General features: G+C 44.5%; 1 protein-coding gene across 13 annotated transcripts in view; it reads left to right on the forward strand.

Annotated features, from left to right (window-relative positions):
- The window catches only part of PTPRT (protein tyrosine phosphatase receptor type T), a 767,160-nt gene that overhangs the window by 641,444 nt on the left and 100,435 nt on the right, over positions 1 to 25,281 (forward strand). For all 13 annotated transcript variants that reach the window (XM_064167548.1, XM_064167549.1, XM_064167557.1 and 10 more), the window contains 2 exons: positions 11,635 to 11,908; positions 22,181 to 22,217. In XM_064167548.1, the coding sequence (XP_064023618.1) occupies positions 11,635 to 11,908; positions 22,181 to 22,217 (311 nt within the window). The remainder of the gene's footprint in view (positions 1 to 11,634; positions 11,909 to 22,180; positions 22,218 to 25,281) is intronic.

Genomic DNA, 25,281 nt, shown 5'->3' on the forward strand with positions numbered 1-25,281 from the left:
GTTGGATGAGGCCTTGAATAACCTGTTCTAGTGGGAAGTATCCCTGCCTATGGCAGGGGCGTTGGAACTGCATGATCCTTGCGGTCCCTTCCAACCTAAACCATTTTATGATTCTATCATCTTGCATGATTTTTGCCTGCTTTTTGTTTTGTTTTTCAATTAAGCTTGACACAGTGCACAAGTCCTTAGATAGATCCCACTACCTGTCCCCAGAGTTACTCACAGTTACTGACACTGAATGGGAAAAAAAATGGGCCCATCTCTCTTTTCCATACTGGGAGCATGTAGTCTTTACACTTGCTTGTCCTGGAGCCCATTTCAATCTTTGTAGAAATTTAACAAAGCTTGAAATGACAGCAATAAAAGAGTGGCTGTGTGAAAACTCTGGCTCCAGAGAGCATTAGCCGAGTGTGAAATCGCTACCCTTGGTTTCATGAATTTCAGGGCACATCATGCCTTGGTAGTAAACCTGGAGTAGGGAAAGGAATGTGAGAGTGGAAGGAAATGTGAAGAAACTCTTTCACCAGTTTTCTTCATTAAATGGATTCCATTGATACTGGCTCTGTCTCAGCAGGACTTCCCCCCCACCCAGCAATGGCAGCAATTAACTATCTTTTTTTTCTATGGCATTTTTATCAATCTGGCTGAATTTGGATGTTGCTTTGGTATTCTTCAGTGAATGTAGTATAAGAGTTGTTTAATTGAAATGAATGTGGAAAAGAGCATGCAAAAATAACTTAAGAATGAAGGAGCTGGTGTGAATAACTTTGCAGTATGAGAGACTATTTCCTTGAGTAGCTTTGCTATTATCAGCTATATTTTTGTGAATGCTCTGCAGATGGGAACAAGCTGATTGATGACAGTGCAGGCCAATATTCATAATGAGCTACTGTTTGAATGGTTGGAATGGCCAAGCATATTCCAGAAGATGACAGTCACTAGTGGTGTCTCCCAAGGATCAGTGCTGGGCCCAGTCCTGTTCAACATCTTTATTGATGATCTGGACCAGGGGATTGAGTCCAGCATCACTAACTTTGCAGATGACACCAAGCTAGGAGCAGGTGTGGAGCTGCTGGAAGGTAGGAAAGCCCTGCAGAGGGACCGTGACAGGCTGGCTGAGTGGGCAGAGGCCAATGGGATGAGACTGAACAAGGCCAAGTGCAGGGTTCTACATTTGGGCCACAACAACCCCAAGCAGTGCTACAGGCTGGGGACAGTGTGGCTGGAAAGCAGCCAGGCAGAGAGGGACCTGGGGATGTTGATTGATAGTAGCTGAATATGAGTCAGCAGTGTGCCCAGGTGGCCAAGAGAGCCAATGGCATCCTGGCCTGGCTCAGGAACACTGTGGCCAGCAGGACAAGAGAGGTTATTCTTCCCCTGTACTCAGCACTGGTCAGGCCACACCTTGGGTACCATGTCCAGTTCTGGGCTCCTCAATCCAAGAGAGATTTTGAGGTGCTGGAAGGTGTCCAGGGAGGGTGATGAGGGGCCTGGAACACAAACCCTATGAGGAGAGGCGGAGGGAGCTGGGGGTGTGCAGCCTGGAGGAGGCTCAGGGGTGACCTCATTGCTGTCTACAACTACCTGAAGGGAGGTTGTAGCCAGGTGGGGGTTGGTCTCTTCTGCCAGACAACCAGCAACAGAACAAGGTGACACAGTCTCAAGTTGTGGCAGGGGAGGTCTAGGCTGGATGTTAGGAGGAAGTTGTTGTCAGAGAGAGTGATTGGCACTGGAATGGGTTGCCCAGGGAGGTGGTGGAGTCACTGTGCCTGGAAGTGTTCAAGAAAAGCCTGGATGAGGCACTTAGTGCCATGGTCTGGTTGATTGGACAGGACCGGGTGCTAGGTTGGGCTGGCTGATCTTGGAGGTCTCTTCCAACCTGGTTGATTTTATGATCTCAGAACAACCTCTTTCTTCCTTTGTTTTCTGCATAAAAGTTTATTGCAAGCTAACCTTGACTTCAGCATGTTGTATTCTGGAAGGAGCTGTTCCAAAGCATAAAGGGAATAGTCACAATCTTTAATTGATTTAAATGTGTTTCAAATCAGGCCTTAAATAGACAGAAAATTGCAGAACAGTGCACTGAGTTGTGGATGTATGTCCTGGGTGGTGTGGAGCTCATTTCATTATGTTTTTGTAGATGAGTTTCAGAGCTGCTGATTTAAGGTGCTATGGAAAATATGCAGGGTGACATTTTAGAGCATGGGAAGTAGGTAGCTAATCCTCAGGAATATATTAGCACCTGTTGGAACCCAGAAAACTTTGTGAGGCTGTCCGTGAAGTCCATTGTGAAGGTCTGAATGTTTGATTACTGGTGAGGAAATTCTCTACATTCTAGCCAAACTGCAGTGCTGTAGATGCAGTAAACTGTCAAGTCTTAGCATCAGTTGGAGCTGTTCAGCCTGGAGAAAAGAAGACTTCAGGGCAACTGTTACAGTCACCTTCCAGTACCTGAAAAGGGCCTACAAGAAAGCTGTGTAGGGACTGTTTAAGGGGCCTTGAAGTGATAGGATGAGGAGCAATGGCTTAAAGCTTGAAGAGGGGAGATTTAGGCTGGATGTTAGGAAGATATTCTTTACAGCGAGGGTCTGAAACACCAGAAGAGGGGTGCCCTGTTGGCACAGGTCATGAGCACGTCCTCCATCCCTCCCAGGCTGGATGAGACCTTGAGCAACCTGGTCTAGTGGAAGGTGTCTCTGCCCATGGCAGGGGGATTTGAACTGGATGGGCTTTAATGTCCTTTCCAACCCAAACCATTCTATAAATCTGTGCATCAGGCTTTACAGTACAGCAGCTACTCATTTGTAGTTTTTAGTTGACCCTGTTTTTTCTATATTTATGTATAAATGAATAGAGTTTAGTGGTTTGGGGTTGAATTTTCTCACTAAATCCATTTTTAGAAAATCCTTTCTTAGAAGGATCTCATTTACTGCTTAATTTCACACATTTTAATGTAAGTTCTATAGAATACTGCTAGAGTTTTATAGGATGTTTCCTCAGACTTCCCATTATTTGTTTCTTATTGTCTGTGTGGCAGAATTCAGGCACTTATTTTGGTACCTTTAGGAAAGAGAAAATAAAGATGTTGATGCTATTTTTTTTCCACCACAGTTTGCATTGCTGAAATCAACTTGGCCATAAAACAAGCATCTGCACATCCAGTAACTAATCTGAATTCTAAATGTGGGTGTCAGGCAGCACATCAAACCCTTTCCTATTCCAGGACCCTGGGAAATGGCTCTATGCTGTCAGAATAAAGGCAACAACCCTTTGTGGATATCTACAAATGTATTTTTATTGGCTCAACCACATTCAAGGGGATCTTAAGTGAAAAAAATGGGAAGTTCTGAGTTAAATGTCTTAAGTTAAAATCTTATTCTCTGTAGATACTAAAACCTGTCTGGGCATTGCAGTCCTGGGCTACCTGTAGTGGGTAACCATGCTTTAGCAGGGGTGTTGGCCTGGATGATCCAGAAATCCCTTCCAATCCCCACCATGCTGAGATTCTGTGAAAACCAGATGTTAAAAGTAAGCTGGTGGTAAGTACCTGTAGCCAGGATGCTGCAACTGAAGAGCTAAATTAACATGAGGAATGCCTTGTTTAAATACTATGAAGTGAAACTGGTCTGAAGCACTGTTTCCAGTGATCAGGCCTGGTGTGATTGATGTCGGAAATTCTGTCTGATTTCATAGTACCACAGAACTGTTTTGATTGGAAAAGATCTCCAAGATAGTAGAATCATAGAATCAACCAAGTTGGAAGAGACCTCCAAGATCATCCAGTCCAACCTATCACCCAGCCCTATCCAGTCAACTAGACCATGGCACTGAGTGCCTCATTCAGTCTTTTCTTGAACACCCCCAGGGATGGTGCCTCCACCACCTCCCTGGGCAGCCCATTCCAGTGGGAAATCACTCTCTCTGTGAAGAACTTCCTCCTAACATCCAGCCTATACTTTCCCCAGCACAATTTGAGACTGTGTCCCCTTGTTTTATTGCTGGTCATCAAGTCCACCCTTTGACCTACACATGTTTTTTCATACCTTCATGGGTGGTGACTCTACCACCGCCCTGTGCAGCCTGTTCCAGTGCCTGACCACTCCTTCAGTAAAGAAATTGCTCCTAATATCCAGTCTGTACTTCCCCTGGCACAACTTGAGGCCATTTCCTCTCATTCTGTCACTTGTTACCTGGGACAAGAGACTAGAGAGACAGGATAGAGGTGTTTGTGGCAGAGCTCTGCAGAAGGAAATTCACAGTGGGGATTTGAGGTCACTCTGTGATGCTTGCTGAAGGTATGAACCAGTGTGCTCACCATGCTCTCATGGTCTTAAGAACATCCTAATGATGTTTGTGTTACAAATAAGAGAAAAGAAGAGGAATTGGTTGTTGGCCTCTCTAGTTACATGCCTTTGAGGTTGTTCCTATGATCTCAATGCCTTTTATTCACCTCTGTGCAGCATCAACTCTCCTGCCTTGGTCAGATAGTATTTAGGTTTGATTTTGAAGGTTTTGGAGAACCTTTGCAGAAGTGATGAATTTGTGCCTACTGTGTAGAATGAACAAGGATGGGAATTCAATGTCCAGCCTCCTGCTGGCTGTTACCTCCTACGTGGCTTCTGTCTGAGGTCGCACAACTGTGCAAGTCTATTCCATCCTGACTTCATTTGAGTCGCCATCCCTGGAGCTGTTCAAGGCAAGATTGGACGTGGCACTTGGTGCCATGGTCTAGCCTTGAGCTCTGTGGTAAAGGGTTGGATTTGATGATCTGTGAGGTCTCTTCCAACCCTCGTGATACTGTGAAATAACTAATAATAAGGAAATCTTTACCCTTTGGTAATATCTTATTTCCTGTAGCCTATCAAAGGGTGTGTGTGAGCTGCAGTTCCTCTTCTCTGTAGTTCATCTGCACTGCAAAATCAGGCTTTACTAATTGCCACTTAGTTTTGTTCCCCAGGACAAAATATTATTGAGAGTAATATATGACTGATAATATATTTATGTCCCAAATATTAAAATTAAATGAAAATACATGAAGTCTTTATATGATAAGTTTAAGAAAATTGAGTATCAAAATTGGTCCAGAGGGAGTGCTAAGCTGCAGAAGCATTGTTTCTGCTAAGCTTTAATAAGTCAGGTGAGGGGATCGCTGTAAGGTGACAAAGAAATTATGTTCCCTTTCATACCCTGCCGTTACCAAGGGTATAGTGAAGATTTCACTCATTGATACACACCATATCAGGATACCAAAGTGTATTGGCCAGGTGTTGAATGCTTTGTGGAAAGCTCTAAACTTTCACCCCTCTATATTTGTGTAATCAGAGATTGATTTGGGTTGGAAGAGACCTTTAATGGTTATGTAAGCCAACCCACTCTGCTGTCAGCAGGGACATCTGCTGCCAAAGCAGGTTACTCAGAGCCCCAAACAACCTGACCTACCTCATCTTTGGGTAACCTGGGCCAGGGTCTCGCCACCCTTGCAGTAAAAAAAAGTCTTCTCTCTAGTCTGAATCTCCCTCTTTTGTTATCAGACCATCGCCCCCTGTCCTGTAACAGCAAGCCCTGATGAAAAGTCAGTCTCCAGCTTTCTTCTCAGCCTCCTTAAACACTTAAAGGGCCATCAAGAGGTCTCCCTGGAGCCTTCTTTCCTGCAGGCTGGACAACCCCAACTCTCAGGTTAGCTTCACAGCAGAGTGCTTCCAGACCTCCAAGCATTGCTGTGGCCTCCTCTGGTCCTGCTCTAAAAGATCTTCCTCTCTGCTGTGCTGAAGAGACTCCAGAGCTGGCCCCAGCACTGCAGGTAGGGGCTCAGCAAAGCAGAGGAAGCAAAGCAGGCAAAATCGCCTCTCTCCATATGCTGGCCACGTTCATGTGCATCCTACATCCAGCACTTAAGTCTGATCCAGATACATGGCTAGATTGGCTTCTTCCATGCATCCTTAAATTGTGCTGCAAGCAGCTCAGAAGGTAATCAAGAGCAGGGGAAGGAGAATTCTAGAATCACAGAATCAACCAGGTTGGAAGAGACCTCCAAGCTCATCCAGTCCAACCTATTACCCAGCCCTGTACAATCAACCAGACCTTGGCACTAAATGCCTCATCCTGTCCTCTTTTGAACATCTCTGGGGACGGTGACACCACCACCTCCCTGGGCAGCCCATTCCAATGCCAATCCCTCTGTCTCTGGGAAGAACTTCCTCCTAACATCCAGCCTGCTTGAGACTGTGTCCCCTTGTTCTGTTGCTGGTTGCCTGGCAGAAGAGACCAACCCCACCTGGCTACAGCCTCCCTTCAGGTAGCTGTAGACAGCAATGAGGTCTGCCCTGAGCCTTCTCTTCTGCAGGCTGCACACCCCCAGCTCCCTCAGCCTCTCCTTATAGGGCTGTGCTCCAGGCCCCTCCTCAGCCTTGCTGCCCTTCGCTGGACACCTTCCAGTATCTCAACATCTCTCTTGACTTGAGGAGCCCAGAAGTGGGCACAGTACTCAAGGTGCTGCCTAACCAGTGCTGGGTACAGGGGCAGAACAACCTCCCTTGTCCTACTGGCAGAGCTCAGACAGATCTCGGTCACTCAGAAATGGGCTGCGATTTGGAACATTGATTAACCACTCTTGTGCTTCCACACTGAATAGAGAACTCATCATTTAAAAGATTACCTTGCAGATGATGATAAGAGCACATTTTCCTCTTGTGCAGACAACATTTGTGCTGGGCAGCCATTATGGCTGCTGCTATTATCAGTGATTTAGAATGGAGCTGTCAAAAAGTTTCAAAAGCTTCTAGTAAAGTGGATTTATCTATCTAACACCTGTAGAATTTATCAAGGACCCCAGTTCTGACCTCCTGTTGTGCTACAAGTGACAACAGTCAGGTCCCCAACCTTCTAGCAATGCAGGCATTTGACTAGTGGTACAGATTTTTAAGAATCCTTAGAGAGCTCTCTGGAGAGCAGAGGTTGTGGATAGTTGTAAATTTGTCCTTTCTGCCCTTCATGGGGACAGCAGTGTTACTGACTTGGCTGTGATGAGGTGAGGTGGAGGAGCTTAGCACTATGAATGTCAGAACCCTGCTTCTGCTATGCTACAACATGCATGTGAGTGCACTTGTTTGCAGTGTCTGCAAGCATGGCTGCACGTTAAAAATTGCAGTGTGGTTGTTAGCTTTACTGTACCATCTCTCAGTTTATTGGTACTGAAGTTGTTATAGAGTGGTGAGAGTTTTAATGCTCTGAGTTTGTTGTTTCTTTTAGTATAATTTCAATGTAGGACAGTGGATGCTTCTTTTCTTCAGCTGGGCATTTGTGACTGGTGTATTGATTCCTGCTATGAAAGTGCTGTTCGCTGATACTGGCTGGAAGCAGTGACATTGAAGCTTGAGACAGGGGCAGCCCCAGGAGATCCATGATACCAACTCTCTGGTAGCCAGAATGAGAGATAGCAGAATAGCTTGGATATTTCCTCGTTTCTTCCATTGCTCACTTCTCTTTGGAAAACTACTGCTCCTTTCCTCTGCTTATAGTCAATCAGGCTGCTGTGTATTACAAAACTGCTGGTTGTAACCAGTTGCAAATGGTTGACCCTGCTGAGCACCAACACAGTGCTGTGATTACAACTGAAGTGCTTTTGGAGGCCAAAAGGGCAGACTCTGCTCACTGAGTTTATTTGAAGGTAGTGCACAATTGCAATCTTAGGAGTCATAAGGTACCAAGGAAAGTTACCACCTTCTGAGCAAAGTTGAATTACTTCGACTCGTTTGAGAATTGTGGTAATGCAGATGGTTTGGCCGAACTTTAAGATGGATAATTGAATGCTTTTTGCTGGCTTTTTGCTCTAATGAAAAGGCAAACGGTTATGAGGTCATCTTAACACTGATGGGAGCAGGTGTGGAAGCTCTTGATGTGTCTTGCAGCACTTCATTGGTTAATACAGAGAAGCTGATGTCTGAAATGCCCTGAAGGCAGTCAGGAAGCTCCAAGGCAAAAGCAAAACATAAGGAAAAGAACATAACCTAAGATCCTAAGATGTGACAGCAAAGAAGGAAGAAAGAACAGTCTGTGTGCTAGCTAGGGGTAACCTCCAAGTCCTGCACTTCTGGAGGATCTAGAGAAGCCAGGCTACGTGGGGTCGACATACCAGAAGGTGAGACCCAGAATAATTGTTTGCTAAGGAAACAATTCTCAGAGTGAGAATCTTCGCTCCAGGGTAGTTCTGAAATCAGCCATGCTCTTGACCACTCCTTTGAGAGTGGCCACTTGACCACTGCCAAATAATTGAGACTCAGAGAAGGAGTGAGGTTGAGGGGTGGCAGTCACCAGGTCTAGCCACTGCAGCACATGGAAGAGAATGTGCAGTGTCAGTTGGTGAGAGCTGGGGCCTGATGGAAAAAAATGCCATGAAAGCAGTCACCTGGCCTAAGATTGCTCAGAGGAAGTTTTTTAGACAGAGGAGCTCTGGTACTCATTTCAAAGAAAAGAAGACAGTGTTTCAGCAGGAGATTAACAGGGCTTTATCTTGAACACAAATTGGATGTCTGTTACATCTCAGCTTGAATGCTCATGAATGTACCATTGTGCTTCCAGAAACACCCCAGTTTAGTGCAAAATAATAAACATTAAAAGTAAGTTTTCAGGTTACTAAGGAGGGAGTTATCTTCAGGAAAGGGAGAAGTACTATAACGGCCAAGTAGGAGAGGAAAAATGTAGAATCGTTAAGGTTGGAAAAGAACTCTAAGATCATCAAGGCCAAATGCCAACCTAACACCACCATGCCCACTAGACTATGTGCTGAAGTGCCACATCTACATGTTGTTAAAGCCACTGCAGAGATGGCGACTCCACCACTTTCCTGAGCAGCCTGTTCCAAGGCTTCACAATTCCTTTCAGGGAGATTTTTTTTCTTTCATAATACTCAAGTCTAAACCTCCCTGGGTGCAACTTGAGGCCATTTCCTCTCATCCTATCACTAGGTGCTTGGGAGAAGAGACTGACCTCTACATCTCTAAAACCCTCTTAGAGAGTTGTGGAGACTGAGGTCTCTCTTCAGCTGTCTCTTCTCCAGACTAAACAACCCCAGTTCCTTCAGCTGCTTCTCACCAGACCTGTTCTGTAAACTCTTGGGACCTGCTCCAGCACTTCAATGTCCTTCTTGTAGTGATGGTCCCAGAACTGAACCTGGTATGCAAGGTGCAAATATGTGAAAGAATCAAGGTAAAAGATTATCCATTACTGGTTTCTGCAGATACCAAACTTCTTGCTCATGATATGCTGCCTGTAGTTGGGGAGCATGCATTGGAGTCATGAAGGGAGAAACTACAATGTCTTCAAAGGGAAATCAATTCCCTGGTGATTAAGGACACAGTTGTCTGCCAATTCATGCCTCAGGGAGCACGGCAGACAAGTCTTGTGTGGGCTCATGGCTTGAATGTGGAATTGCCAAGAGAAGGAGGATCTCCCTTTGGGTGCTGTAGGACCAGGGAGATAGAGGGAACCCTTGGTCTCTGTATTGGCTGAAAGGAGATGAATGATATGTGTACACAACCAGAAAATGCCAGTGTTTAGGGCTGTATAAAATAGAAACCAAGTGTTTATAGGTCAAAAAGCACATGGCAAATGCCCATTAGAAATGTCAGCTATGATTTTACACATTGCTGACAAAATTACAAACTTTCCCAGAAGTGTGGATCATTATTGTCAGAGAGAAGGGTCAGAAGAAGAATCCACAGGTAGTCTGTAAGTAAGCAATGTCTGAAATGGCAAACTAAAAGTTCCCATTGCTAAGCTGAGGAGAAGGTTTATGTTGGAGGGGTGTTTGTTTAGAGCTCCCACCACATCCTCAGTAACAGTAACTGGATTGTTGGTGAGAATCAGAAACTGGTTTGGTTTGGTTTGGTTTGGAAGAGACCTTCAAAAGTCATCTGTTTCAAGCCTCCTGCAGTCAGCAGGGACATCCTCAACTAGAGCAGGTATGCAGGTTATATGGGGCTCAACTTAGAGCCCCTTATAACTGGACCTGGAGTGGTTGCAGGGATGGGGCACCTACCAGCTCTCTGGGTGGCCTGGGCCAGGATCTCACTCGCTTATCTTTTCAAACAAATCACAAGACTAATGTCAGAGAAGGTCTAAAGTATCATATTTAAGCCTCCAGTGAACTGTAGGATTGAGGAAAGTTTCCAAAATGCTGACAGGACAGTGTGGAAGTCTGCAGTCCATGCATCATGTGGGTGCTCCTGCTGCATTAGCTAACACTGCTAGCAGCCCGCACAAGGACAGCTTCTCTGTTAAGTCACAAATTGCTCATACTTAGATGAGTTTGGTTTGTGTCTGCCAGCGGCAGCCAAGTGGTTTCCAAGTGCTTCAGTCACCAGCACCAGCTCTTAGTTATCAGTGAGCATGCCAGGTACCCACGGACCTGCTGTAAGAGTTTACTCAGAAGCAGGGTTTTGTCTCTGCTCCTGCTTGTTGAAGGTGCCAGAAGTTTGCATCCCTCAGGAGTATTGGCGAACTATTGCTCTGATAGAAATTTTTCAGACCAATCTTTCTGCAGCAATGAGCCTGTGAATGCCGGGCGAGTGATCCACTGCTGGCTGTTCCCAATCTTTTAATCGATCTCCCCTGTCTCACCAAACAAAAGAGCAGGCTCAGGCAGACAGGGGAGGGCAGCACTTGCGAGCATCCTGACAAACAGCGAAATGACTGCAGCCCTAATATTTCTTTGTCAGATGGGTGAGTGGTGTTAAGCAGACAGTAAACCTGCCTGGGCTATAGCAGCATTGAACTTGAGGGCTTTGTTAACTGCCTGAAGGAAAAATAAATAAGCAGAGTGCATTTGAATGCTTTGCAACCTCCCTGAGCCTGAAATAGTAAGCTAGAAATAACAAGATTGCTATTGCCTATCACAGAGACCAAAAGCTTAGCAGGAATCGACAAGGATTAACATTTCATAGAGCTGGAAAGAATGCAAAGAGTTTTAGTTGTTCCCTGAAACAAAAGTGAGTTGGGAGAGCTATAAAGCCACCTGCTCAGTATATAGGACAACCTTTCAGTGATGAAAGCTAGAAGGAGACTTGCCACCAGGAATTTATGTTAGAAAATTCTATACCCCAGGATGCATCCTCAAAAGAGATGTAAAGGATAGGCAATAAAAGGTATGTTCTTAGAAGATGTGAGAATCTCTTTGGTCTGAACTGGTTCTTGCACTCTGTTAAGGTTTCAAAAGGGATCTGACACCATGGCCACCTGCTACAGCTCTATTGCAGTGGCCACTTGGCCCAAGCAAGCAGTTGATGATTCAGCTTGGTGGCTGAAGAAGAAAGCATCTGCTTTCTAATATTCAGTGCATTAAAAAGTCGTCATAGGCTGGATTTTTTATTAATCACTCCTTTTCACAAAGAGTGACATGATTGAAATGTGTTCTGACTTTCATCAAGCTGCATCTTGATTAAATCAACAGCCTGTGATCAGCATCTTAACTACACAGTAACTGCCAGTGGCCACTGCCTCTGCTGGTGTGCCAAAATCTGTTTGCTGTGATACATAGTTGTGTGGTCCTTACTTTACACTTTTCCCTTTTTTCAGTGGAAACATGCCTGAAACTCAAGACTCCTGAGGTTCTAATCTTACTTTACCTCTCCCTCCTAGTGTCTACCAACTTGTTGTCAAGGAGGAGAAGCTGCAGAAAGCACGGAGAGCTGCTGACATCATCGAATGCTTCTCTGTCCCAGTGAGCTACAAGAATGCTTCCAGTCTCGACTCCCCACACTACTTTGCAGCCGAGCTGAAGCCCATCAACCTGCCTGTCACACAGCCATTCACAGTGGGTGACAACAAAACCTACAATGGCTACTGGAATGCTCCACTGTCTCCTTTGAAAAGCTACAGCATATACTTCCAGGCTCTTAGCAAGGCAAATGGAGTAAGTGCAGAGCAAATTGAACTGGATTTGTACATATGACCATCTCTTGTCTGTCCTCCTTACCTTTCTCCTTCTTTCTCCACTGGATGCTAGTTTAATTCCTCCTTATCATTACCCTCCTACAGAAATTTGATGAAAATTAGGCAAGCCATTACTTGTCTCTCATTCAAGTCCCTCTCTGATGCTTAGATCCAGTGAGAAAGCTGTTTGGAAACCACACTCTGTAGCAGCACATGTTAAAGTGTGATTTAAGAACGAATTGCTTAGAATCTGGATGATATTTTTCACCCTTGTGTATGCCTGACTCAGAGTAAGGACTATTGTGCTTTTAAAGACAGAACTGCAATATCTTGTAGGTCTCCAGATCACAGTGCTCATGATTTTGGAGAAGTTATGAGATGAGAACTACCAAAAGCTATGAAATTGGAGCTTGCATTTTATCACATCACAGCATTGTGCTTATGGTTGGGAGTTTCAGCGCGGGTAAATCACGCTGCAATGTGGGCTAGGTGCAGATCACTCTTATACCTTTTGAGCACCTGGACCTATATTTTTTACATATCCTTATTCTGATAGTAAGTTTAAAATGGAGACTGCACAGGAAACAGCCTGCCCTGTTCCCAAATTCAAATGATACACACAAAATGCCCTGACAGGTCCATGGTAGGAAAGGGGAAGGTTTCTTCTCTTGAGCCTAGGATAGTTTATGACCTGTTCTTCTAAGTCTCCTGTTTCAGTGAGTTCAACTAACAAGGTACAGGCCAGATCCCGTCTAAGCAGTCATTGAACTTCCTTCCCTTTGACTTCTCCGATTGTTTTTCATTGTCACATAACATGACACAATTTGGTGATCCAGCGTCATGCAGAATCTTAGAGCATTAATATGACATCAAAGAGTTGGGCAGCCAGGTCTTTTATTAACATGTTTGCCACTGCTGTCATGAATATAACTGTAACAAAGATGGATTTCCTAAGGCATCACCTTTGAAAGAGGAAAATTAGAAAATCAATCTAAGGTGAGTGGTGTAGGCTTTGGTATCCACTTGGGATAGTGCCTTTTACACTCCAACCACAGCCACACATCAGAACACTGAGCATTCTTTACCAGTCTGGTGATGCCAATCAATGTTCACAACTTATCTCACTGTGTTACTACCTTCATTTCTCACCATTCTCCTGCAGACTTACTGCTGCATGGCTGGCAAGCACAAATCTCTTCATTACTGTGCTGTTTTTTTCACCTTGATTTCCTTTCTAGTCTATAGTTTCCTCTCACGGCTGCTCAATTAATTCCATTTTGGATTTGCCTTGATAAAAGAAATTGTGAAATAGATGTATGTGGCTCTCTGTGTCTAGTTAGTTCCCCCTTGTGTGATGGTTAATTGCTAGTGAATGGATCCCCAGGGAAGAAAAAGTTTTATTTGCTTAAGTATGATATAATATGCCATAAAGGGGTTCTATGAATGCAAATTCAGGCTTCCCTTGGCATTTGGGATTGACAGAGCATAATGTGTGGTTCCTGCTTTTCTTGATCTCTGTAGCTGGCAAGTTGCATCACAGAGGAGGTGCTAAGGACTCAGAAAAGAATCACAGAATCATAGAATTCACTTGGGAAGAGCTTTAAGGTCAAGTCCAACCATTCTCTGCCAGGTCTGCTGCTAAGCCATGTCCCTCAGCATCACATCTCTGCCTCTTCAAAAAACCTGCAGGGATGGGGATTCAGTCACTTCCCTGAGCAGCCTGTTCCACTGTTTGAGAACACATTCAGTGAAGAAGTTTCTTCTGATATCTGATCTAAACCCTCCCTGGTGCAACCTGAGGCCAGTTCCTCTTGTCCTGTCACTTGTTACTAGGGAGAAGTGACTAACCTTCACCTGACTCCAACCTTCTTTCATGGAGTTGTAGAGGGATAGGAGGTCTCTCCACAGCCTCCTTTTCTCCAGGCTAAACACCCCCAGTTCCCTCAACCATTCCACAGAAGACCTGGTACACTATTTGCTTGTAAATCCTCAAAGTGCAATACTCTGGGGAAAACAAATATAGAAGGAATGTTCAAAAGTGTGCTATGGCTCTGCAGTGGAGGAGCTGTGTGGTGCTTTCTGTTCCTTGATCAAATCCTTACACCCCACTTTTCAGACATTCATGTCTGATTTGCATCCAGTCCTTTGAGTTTATGAAGATTGGTTGTGTTTCATTCCCAGCAGTAGCGTTCTCAGGTCTAACTCATGTTTAAAAGTTCTGGGGTTTCACTGACTGTCTCCAAGCCTAGCAGCTCTGACTGCTATTCATAAAGCCTACTAATAATTGTGGCTGCAGTGTGGAAGTTCTGATAATGTTGAACTTCTATAGCAAATCTGAGACATCAGTTTAGCACAATTAAAATATAGCCTTATGTTGTCTTGCACCTGGAAAACTTAACAGAACATTGCCACTCATTTTTTAATTAGGATTCTCTATGGTTTCATTAATCACTGACAGTTGTGGAATGATGAAACTTCTCTCCACACCTGGAACCTGCAAAGAGAAACTTTAGTGCAGTGAACCAGAACATCTTCCTTTGGAAATGCAAGACTCTGGGGAGAGCTTGATTTGAAGAAACATTCTGTGTTTGGGCAAAAAGCTCGATTTAGGAGGAGGTAGAAGTGCTGTAGGAGTCCTGCATTGTTTCAGCTCTGTAGGTGGAGGCTTGGTGCTCATTTGGTGTTCTGCTGTTCTGCTCTGCAGCCATTAGCTGTGATTGTTACAGTGAAAGGAACATAATTAACAGCTGGATGCAAAACAAGAGTGGCAGATTGCTGCAAAATCAGATCAGAGCTTTCTGCCTGCCTTGTGCAGTTGGGGTGCTTGTTGTTTGGGACTTTGAGCGGGATTGCTCCTGCCTGCTGAATCCTTTGCGATGGCCACTTGCAGGAAGTTTGGACACCCTCACGTTCCTTCCAGACAGGGATCTAAAGAGAACATGTGTGAAACAGGGCAGAGTTCGGTTTTGTTAGACAAAACGCTTCCAAAGAGTGTGACTTCTCCTCCTGGAGACTGGTGAAAGACAAATGCTGAGCTGAAATGTGTCAAAATGGGAAGTAAGAAGCAAGGTCAGGGGGGAAAGGAGGAGGAAAGCAAAGCTCCAGGCTCTGTAGCTGTGAGAGTGAGAAGTTAGTTACTGTTTAATTGTTAGAAGAAGCTAGCACAAGTGACGCGGGAAGGGGAATGGACAACTGGCTTGGCTCTGCTCTGGCAGGATGTCCACACATCTTTTCACAGCCAGACAGGTAGTTAATGGATGTGTGCCGGTTGTCCTGGTGCCACCTGCTGCAGATGGCTGCCTGACAGAGCATGAAGTTTTCCTTGTCTGAGAAACCCTGAGCTCTCAGCCCCTTTAAAAGAGCAGTCCTTGCAGTGTCTGTCCCTCTGAAAGGTGAAGCCAGGGTGGCAACACCATGTTCTTTCTTATCCTCTCTTATCCTTATCCTGACTTAGTAGTCAGAGTTGGATGTTGCAGGTTTTATTGCTCCCAGCTTCTTTATCTGGGTCACTGTAGGTGACAGTTTCAGGTTCATGATCCAGCAACAAAGTGAAATGCAGAGAAATCTTTGGCTGCAGTGTGAAACCTGCCTGAACCCTGAATTTTTGAGTAGTTGAGAAACCAGAGCTTCCCAAAAAGCCTTCCTGGATTTGTACTTTACCTCATTGAGCTAAAATTAAATCCATAACTGCACAGTGGTAATCAATAACTCTTGGCCACTTGGCTAAATGGGAGCTGAGGCAGGAGCCTTTGTAAGGCATCTGGAGATGCTGGGGGACGCTGCCAGCTGCTCCTCCAGCCTGGTGCTCCAACAGGTGAATGATGTTTTCAGGCCAGAACTGTGAAAAGCAGCACCATGGGAATCAATGAGAATATTATTTTTGAGGGAATGATAGACTCTACAGAGATTTTTATTGATTTTTTTCCTCTCTAATGACTTGTACTACATGCACAATCAGGCAGTTCATTATTATCAGGGGACTTCAAGCTGGATTTTTAGATGCTGACAGGTCTACTCACAGTACACAACATTCTTCTTCTGGAACATTTTGGATGTATGGATAGAGCTGCCAGCAGAGAAGTGGCATTCATCCCTGTGTATATGGCCCATGAAAAAAACAGTGAGGTATTTCAGTTCAGCACAGGCTGTGTTCTGAAAAATGAAGTGGCACTGAGGCTGCCTTCATTGCTTCTGTGGACTATTAAACAGCTTTGAGGAGCTCTCTGTTCAGTAGGATTTTGGGTGTACAGTTCGCTTACATTTACTCCTTTGTAATCTCATGTTGAAGCTGCTGGAGCATAATTAGAGCAGCTGTGGAAGCATTTCACTCCAAGCCTCTGTTTCCACGTATGCTTGGCCATCTTGGTGCACTAAGAAGAGTGCAACCCAATGGGTTGAGGAACATTCCCCTCACACTCTGCTCTGCCACAGGGAGGCCACATCTGGAATACTGGGATCAGTTCTGGGCTCCCCAGTTCAAAATAGACAGACATACTGACAAGAGTCAGTGAACGTGCTGAGAGGTCTGGAGCATCTCTGTGAGGAGGAAAGGCTGAGAGCCCTGGGGCTGTTGAGCATGGTAGAGAGCAGCATGAGAAGGGATCTGCTCAGTGCTGATCAATAGCTAAATGGAGGGAGATGAGAATGGGGACAGACTCCTTTCAGCAGTGCCTGATGACAGGACAGGAGGCAATGAGGAAAACTTCTTCATTGTGAGGGTGCTGGAGCCCTGGAGAAGGCTGCCCAGAGAAGTTCTGGACTCTCTTCCTCTGGAGAGATTCCAAACCCATTGTGATTCTGGACAACCTTTAGCAGGAGGGCTGGGCTAGATGATGTCCAGAGGTCTCTTTCAACCAACAGCATTTTGTGGTTCTGTGGTCTTGCACCAGATTATATAGACCTGAGTGTTTCTAGATAGTAAATAAAATCCTCCTCCAGTCTTCCTTCGATGTCACAGGTCTAGAGGTGTGAATATTCAATGATTAACTGTATGTTATCCATTTTTTGACTTGTAAATAACAGGATTCCTAATCATTTTGCTAAGCCTCTCTTCTCCAGGGAGGCAGGTATACTACAAAATAGCTGATGACTTGAAAGGCAGTGCTATGTTTTGCTTCTTGTCTCAGAAAACCAGCAGTTGCCTTGGGCTGGCAATAGAAATTATGGGGGAGTCCAGTGACAGCGCACATGTTTAATTTTGAAGACAGCAAACAGTGGACTTCAGTAGGATAACAAAGAAACAACACAGAGCTCCCCTGAAAATTTTGTTGAGGACCAAAAATGTGATTCCTGAAGGTGTTTTTTCTGTGTGTGAAGTAGGCTGTCAACAAGCGTGCTCCATGTATGGCTCTGGGACATGGAGAACTGGATGAGGGGATTGAGTCCAGCATCAGTAACTTTGCAGATGACACCAAGCTAGGAGCAGTGTGGAGCTGTGGGAGGGTAGGAGAGCCCTGCAAAGTGACCTTGCCAGGCTGGATGGGTGGGCAGAAGCTAATGGGACGAGATTGAACAAGACCAAGTGCAGGGTTCTACACTTTGGCCACAACAACCCCAAGCAGCACTACAGGCTGGGGACTCATATGAAGTCATAATGCTAGTAAAGGCAAGAAGAAATCGTGCATGTGAAAACAGATGGATGCAAAAGCTCCACTTCTTTTGTTGTTGTTTGTAGGCTGTAAACAGCAAGCTGTCACATTAAAAGAAAAGTAAAAGGGGGAAAAAATCACTTGCACTTTTAGGTTGTGAAGATGCAGCTGTCACATAAACATATGTCCTGCTGCCCTCATAGTCCTCTTCTAAGGAATTTTTTTCCCATCCAAATGGAGAAGAGACAGAACATCTCTGGAGTACTGCAGTGAAATGTGTGTTTAGGAACTCAAGTGATGAGTAGATGGCATCAGCTCTCTTGCTTCAAAAAAGAAAACCAAAGTCTATTAAAAGAATGTTTAAAAACATTCTGAATATTCAGGAGGATGCTCAAGCAGGCTCCTGGTGTGTGGTTTCAAGTCGAGTGTGTTGGCAGAGAGGATTTACCCAGCTTCTTGTTACAGTCTGTCCTCTTCAGAGAGTCTCCAGCTTATTTTAAGTGTAGGTCCTGCCCTGCAGAAGAGTCAGCCAGCTCTCTCAAACACAGTCCTCATATGATCTACATCCATGGTATATCAACTTCAACATAGAGCCAGAGCTCAGCCTTGAGTGAGAAAACACCACAATGATGTTTCATTCATGTGGAACTAAGTTCCAGCAAACAAACTTCTGAAAGTGTGTTCTAGTGAACATGTAGATGGGCTCAACAGACAGCAAGCTTTCTGGAAATGAAGTGTGTTGAATAGCAAAGGTCAGATCAAGAGCTGTAGGACACATTCATGCAGTGTTTTCCTATCCCAGGGTATTGGTTAAAATAGGTCCACATTTTTCTGGTGCTATTTGGATGTCTACCTTAACCTGGTGGTGATACAGAGCTGAAGTAGTGCTGCTGGGGTCTGAGATGAACTTATTCCTGTGACTGCAGCTGTAAAACCAGATATCTTATGCTGAAGAGGACCTGGGTCATCACTGAGGTTGTTGTACACATATAAAGCCTTGTAAATCTTCTATGAGATTGATCTGTTCTCCTAAAGTAACAAATGACAGGACAAGAGGTGCACCAGGGGAGATTTAGTGAGGACAACAGGAAAAATTGTCTTCACTGAAAGAGTTGTCAGACTCTGACACAGGCTTCCCAGCAAAGTGGTGGAGTCACCGTGCCAGCACCCACCTACCCAGCTGTGTAGGGGTGGTGCTAAGGGACATAGTGTAGTGGTGACCTGGCAGTTACTCTGTGATCCTTCAAGTCTCTACCAACCAGAACTATTCTGTGCTCATAAGATGGGCATTAGGTGTCACAGCACATGAAAGAACATTCAGAAACATCCCAGAGACTTACATTTGTGGCATTTTTTTTCCATTCTTGTTTTTCTAACACTTTTCTGAACTATTTCTTTCTTCAGTGTTTTTTTATTGTAATTGCTCTAAGCCATCTGGATGAATAACTGAGAACTACCTATGTTGTCTATTCCTGCTTTACTATTGGCTAAAGAGAAGGATCTTACTTTAGAAAGCACTTTGACCGAATCAAAAAGTAGTAGTTTTAAGAAATCAAATGTGAGGAAATGGTTTTGGAGTAAAAAGAGAGTCCAGTGCAGAGCTACAAAGATGATTAAGGGAATGGAACATCTCTCTTACAAGGAGACACAGAGGCAGCTGGGGATCTTTAGCTTGGAGAGGAGGAGACTGAGAGGTTTGTAAATGTGTAAAGGGTGAGTACCAAGAGGCTGGAGCCAGGCTCTGCTGAGTGATGCCCAAAGACAGGACAAGGGGCAATGGGTGGAAGCTGAGGCATAGGAAGCTTCATGGAAATGTGAGAAGGAATTTTTTCACTGTGAGGGTGATAGAACACTGGAACAGGCTGCCCAGGAGGATTGAGGAGTCTCCCTTTCTGAGGTATTCAAAACCTGCCTGGATGTGTTTCTGTGTGATCTTGCTCTGGCAGTGGGGTTGGACTGGATAAGCTTTTGAGGTCCATTCCAGCCCCCCCTGGAATTCTGTGATTCTGTGATTGCTGTTTTTCTTGGTTGAGATGTTCATAGAACCTCACAATTACTTCAACTCACAATTCTCAGCATCAATGGAAAAAAAATAGAGGTCATTTAAAGAGATCTCATTTTAGGAGACACTAAATTGATCAGCAGTTGGTTGATCAATGAGGTGATCAATGGAAATCCACTCAATAATCAACCCTAATCAGGTGCATGGACTAAGTGCAAGTCTTTAAGCTTTAACATCCTTAAGATCTGGGTGTCTGCTGCCTGCACAGGTTTCTTTTATGTTTGCCTTCTCAGAAGATGCAATTCGAAGTTCTGAAGTCCAGATGTCTCCTTCCTCTAGTGATTGATTGCCCTTGCTCTTGGCAGTGCCAGATCATGAGCTTCTAATAACTATGACTGCCTGTGCTAAGTACAGCAATTAGTAGATGTGGATGCAAACAGACCATACTGCATCCTGTCTTCTCCAATTACCCCGTGGGAGGGTAATGTGCCGGAATGTGCACATGCTCAAATGAGATCAGTTTCAGAAGCATTAACAAGACCTCAGGTTTTCTTTTCTCACCTCATCTTTTCTCAGTGTTGAGCAATTTCCCCAGATTTCTGTTACACTTTGAAGCTAGCAGAGAGCAACAAATACACTCAAAAAAGGTGAGCAAGTGTCCACCTACTTCCAGGCTGCAAAACTGCTATCTTGATATTTTGAATTTGATTTTTCACTGCTGGTTTTCCAGCTCACCTTGTTGTGGATTGTAAACTCCATCAGGTCCTGTCTTGTAATTCCCAGCATTGTGTGCTAAGGCTGTGCTCTGCAAACAAAGCTGTGTTGGTCCTGCTTCATATATCATCACTTAGCAAGAAAGATTTTGGATTTCCAGAATAGCTGCAATTGGAACTGATTATACACAAGGCAGAGATGAATGAGGAGCTCTGCTGTACAGCTGCACTGACTTTGTGGTGCTGATGGTTGTAAGGTTGTGTACGGCAGTTGGATTTTGAGGGAGAGAGTGCACTAAAGACAGATGCCTCAGGTTTACTGGTATAAACAGAGCTTCAGTCCCACTTGAGGAGCTGTATAGCTGGATATGGATGTCCTTGATAGACATGGTGTGTCCTTGGTGATCCAAGAGTTCCTTAAGATGATTTGAAGGCAAAGTCAAGGGGATGGTTTGTCCCTCTGTCTCTAGACTGCACACAGGGTTGCTTGTGTCCATAGAGTGTGGCTGACTTGTGTCTCAAGGCATGCATAGAAAAGGATACAATGAGTCAGTGTTTCCCAGTGTGGTCCTGCAGTTATCCCCTTCCTATGTGCAGCACTGAAGATTCATAGAATTATTTTAGTTGGAAGAGACTTTCAAGTCATCAAGTCTGACTTAATCCAGCACTGCCAAATCACTGCCAAACCATGTCCCTCAGCACCACACCTACACTGTTTTTCAGTCCTTCCAGGGATGGGAACTTCACAGCTACCCTGAGCAGCCTTTGCTAGGGCTTGACAACCCTTTTGGTGAAGAAATTGTTCCTTGTGTCCAACCTAAACCTTCTGTGGGACAGCTTGAGGAGAAAGGCATGGTGGGGTGGTGTATTTCTGCTCAGGTCAAGAAGGATCTGTCACGGATGGAAAAGATTTTCTCCAAATTCAGGCTTTCACAGTGTTCCTTTTGCTGTTTGAGGCTGGAATGGGATGCTCAGCAGTGCATCTGCTAGGCTGTTGTTTGCAGAGCACAGGCAGCATCCATATTAATGTGGCATTGTTACAGACAGTAATTTATGCAATATTCTGTACACCTGAGACGTGTACCAGAGTCTGTAAAGACATAAAGTGCCACCAAAACCCTGCAGCAGATTACTGCCTGACAAAGTCAGCGTTTGAACCAAAGCGACGCATTAAGGTTTGGACAGCAGTTGTGCACCAGACAAGAGCAATCCATGCCAGTATGGGCTGTAGAATGAGAACCTGGGGGCACCAGAAGGGATGTGCTTTCAGCAGAGGTGGCCCAAGAAGGTTTGAGCTATTAGTTAAGCCAAATACAACATTGCTGTTGGGATCCAAACTTCTGTTTGTGCAGATCTGCAGGCGCTGTGGTGGGCCGAACAAAAGCGTTGGGTTTTAGCCCAGCTCCGCAACGAGCGTCGCGGTGATGTGGGTTGTGTCTGAAAAGCTGCTTTGGCAGAGCCAGCTGTACAGCCTGCTGGTTTGCTTCCCAAGCAGAGCAGGGAGCTGCAATATTCCAATGACTGTTTGCCATGTGTTTAAATAAATACCCAATTTGCAAAATTTGCCGTAATGGTGCATGAAAATGAGCTGTAGAGTTGTGTGTGCTTTTGACCCAGGGCCTGCCTGCCTGTTGCAGAGCAGGTCATTTAACTGGGAAATTCTATTAGTTAATCAGGCAGTTCCATGGGACCCATCACTCACACTGAGTGTGGAAAAACATGTTGTCATTCTTAACTTCTCAACAGTTAGAGGAGCAGCTGTAGGCGAGTCCATTAGTACAGAGCGGTTTATGCAACTAAGACTGCTGGTGGTGTTTTCAGAGATGAAAAAATGCTCATTTGCTTTAGCACCTTTTAAAAGGGCCACATGTTTATTGCAGAGGGACAAATTACACACCTCGATGTTTTTCTTTATGGTTTGTTTTTGTTTTTCTTCTTCTGTTTTTCAGGAAACAAAGATCAACTGTGTCCGGCTGGCGACAAAAGGTACGTGGGTCTCTTTTTTTCCTGCATAGCACAATACCCCTGATGTAAAAGCTGCAGTGGTGACACAACTTGATTACAGTTACTATTCAAAGAACAAACCTCTTTTTTTTTTACCTGTTTAAAAGAATACTACAAAGGCAGAACAACAATTTCCAGAGCTACTCTACAATGCATGTTATCTCTTTTTTAAGATGAGGCATCTGTCTCAGTGGTTCCTCCTTTTGCTTGTTCTGTTGACAGCTTCCCTGTGCTGAGGTCTGTTGTCAGAATATCACTGAAAACACAACATTAATTTACCATTAAATTCATCCTCTCTTCAACTGGATGAAGTAGTGAAAAAAAGAGGAGATCTTGTGTAAGCCTAACCTTGACCACAGCAGAGCTTAATCCTTACATCACATTATTTTCCTGCTATAATTCAGCAAGCTAGTAGAGCACTTCCCTCATTTTCATTGCAATTAGTTCAAACTAGACCAAACTAATATGTCAAATAAACTAGGCTGAACCACCCTGAGACAAGTATTGTTAAGATGCAGTGGTCTGATGCCCAGGTTGCATCACAAGGTGTAGCTCTTGAGGGACTGATGATGACAATGTCCGGGTTACTCCTTGGAGTTCAGAGCTGCTTTTAACAACTCTTCTAAGGACTTCAAACTCACCCCAGGGGCTACTTTGTCAGCAAAGGTGTCAGAAACCAATTTGCTTGTAACAGAGGAGTAGCTATAAAAAGACTTCCTCAACACATGTCGCAGTCTCAAACTGAGCTGTAAGGAGGTGATAGTATAATTGCCATGGGCCTTGCTACAGGTAGCTCTCCATCTTTGCAACTTAGAGTTTCCATCTTGTGCTTTTGCTGCTTTTCTGTGAGGTGAAATAACTGCATTACTGCCTGTGGAGTCTTCTGAGAGATGAAATTGGCAGGAACTCACGAGTTTGAGACATTGTCCCATTTTTCCCATTCTTCTCACTCCTCTCTGGTGGCAGTTACAGAAGTTAATGACTTTCAGATACTTTCTCTTGATCACTTCTACATCTGCACGTTCAGAGGAGCTAGGAGGGTTCAAAGAAGCCCCAGCTAATAGCTGAGTAGGACAGAAAGGACTTTTCCCATCTTCTTATGGAGATGTTCCTCAGTCTGTCACAGAAAGCCATGCACTGGGAGGGCAGGTGTTATATGCAGTTCCCATGTCTGCAACTGCTTTTGCTGCTGAGACCTGAGAGCTAAACTGGTGGGACTGTAAGCAGTTGTGTCACCACTGAAAGCCAAGAAAGATGAACCATTTCTCCCCTTTCCCCTTTCCATCTGGTGCTCCCCACATCCTCTTGTTGATTTCCTTTTTCAAAGTTCCTTGTAAAATTTGTATTTAATCCACTTCTCTGGGTTGCAAACATTCTTTGTGTCCCAGCCTCCCGCCCTTCCACCTCAGTTTTTCCAACTGTTAGTGATGTGACCATTTCCAATACTGTATTTTGGCTTTCTGGTGGCAGAAAGAGAGAGAGCAGGACTGGGTAAGAGCAGTATGGATGAAATGAGCCTCCCTAGATTTTTCCCACTGCGTGACTAGAGGTCTCTTATGAGACCAGAGAAACTGGATTCATTTGTTTCTGGAAACCTGTAGCTTCTTGTGTTTCAGCTGTTTCTATTTTCTGAAGCTGGTGGAAGAAATGTTGTTCATGTTAGCAGGAAAGATATTTGCTGTGTGATTAATGAAAGAAAAAAAACTCACATTAAACCTATATATTAAATCAAAGTCCCATTCTGAAGTGACCTCTTGATTGGCACTGTATGATTTGGGTACTTCAGAAAAATGTCACATAAGTGTTTGACCTTGAGTTGACTTCCACAAACTGGTTTAATTTTCACTGACCTGTTAGGTCACCAGGAAGAGTCAATAATCTACTCTCATTCTGTTGTTGATGAAGGTTGTCTCCCTTTGGAAAAGGATCTCTTATCAATATTAATTTGGTAAGAGAGATAAAAGAGCTATCTAGAGCCTGTGGATACCTAGAGCCACTGGGTTTTTTGATGATCTTATTCTCTAGGGTTTTTCCTCATTGGCATGAACGGAAGAGGTCAGGGAATGACAGCAGTTCCAGTGTCTGTTCTCACTGATGCAGTGGGTGTCTTCTATGGATAATAGAATTCTGTGTAGGGAGTGTGGAAATCTGGGAAAGTTTTGTGGGCTTGCTTTCTTTTTCCCTCTTGCCCTCACTCTCTGAATTACAGGTTTGTATTTCTCAGCACCTGACCATTAGTAGGGATGCTGGAATATGTGCAGCAGTGGCTGGTTTTATGCAGTTGTAGCTCTTCAAAGGTCCAGTGCTGTCAGGAGGGCATAGGCAAGTGTGTCTGTAGTCTTGATAACATGACAGGGTGCTGCGCTACTGACTTTTATGGACAAAGCTGGTGAAGGGTCTGGAAAGCAGGTCTTATGAGGAGCATCTGGGGGAACTGGGGTTGTTCAGACTGGAGAAGAGGCTGAGGGAAGACCTTATTGCTCTCTACAACTTAATAAAAGGTGATGGAATAGAACAGAATCAACCAGGTTGGAAGAGAGCTCCAAGATCATCCAGTCCAACCTATCACCCAGCCCTATCCAGACAACTAGACCATGGCACTAAGTGCCTCATCCAGGCTTTTCTTGAACACCTCCAGGAATGAGTCAAAATGGCATGAAATCATGCCAGCAGAGGTTTACATTAGATGTTAGGAAGAAATTCTTTATGGAAAGAGTGGTCAGGCATTGACACAGGCTGCCCAGGGAGGTGGTGGAGCTGCTGTCTCTGGAGGTGTTCAAGAAATATTTGAACATGGCACTTTGGGACATGATGGCCTTAGGTTGACTCATTGACTACATCACCTTTAGAAGTCTTTTCTGACCTACACCATTCTATGAACTATGAGCAGCCGAGCAAGAGATGAACAAAAGGGTTCCATGGTTTGGAGTTTTCCCCTAGTTTCAAATTAACATACATCATGAGAATGAATTCCCACCACACATTAACTCAGAATGAGTAGGACTCAGACACTTCACCCTGAAGAAGGCTGCCACACCTACCTTCT

This window comes from Pogoniulus pusillus, chromosome 29, assembly GCF_015220805.1.
Source record: "Pogoniulus pusillus isolate bPogPus1 chromosome 29, bPogPus1.pri, whole genome shotgun sequence".
NCBI lineage: Eukaryota > Metazoa > Chordata > Aves > Piciformes > Lybiidae > Pogoniulus > Pogoniulus pusillus.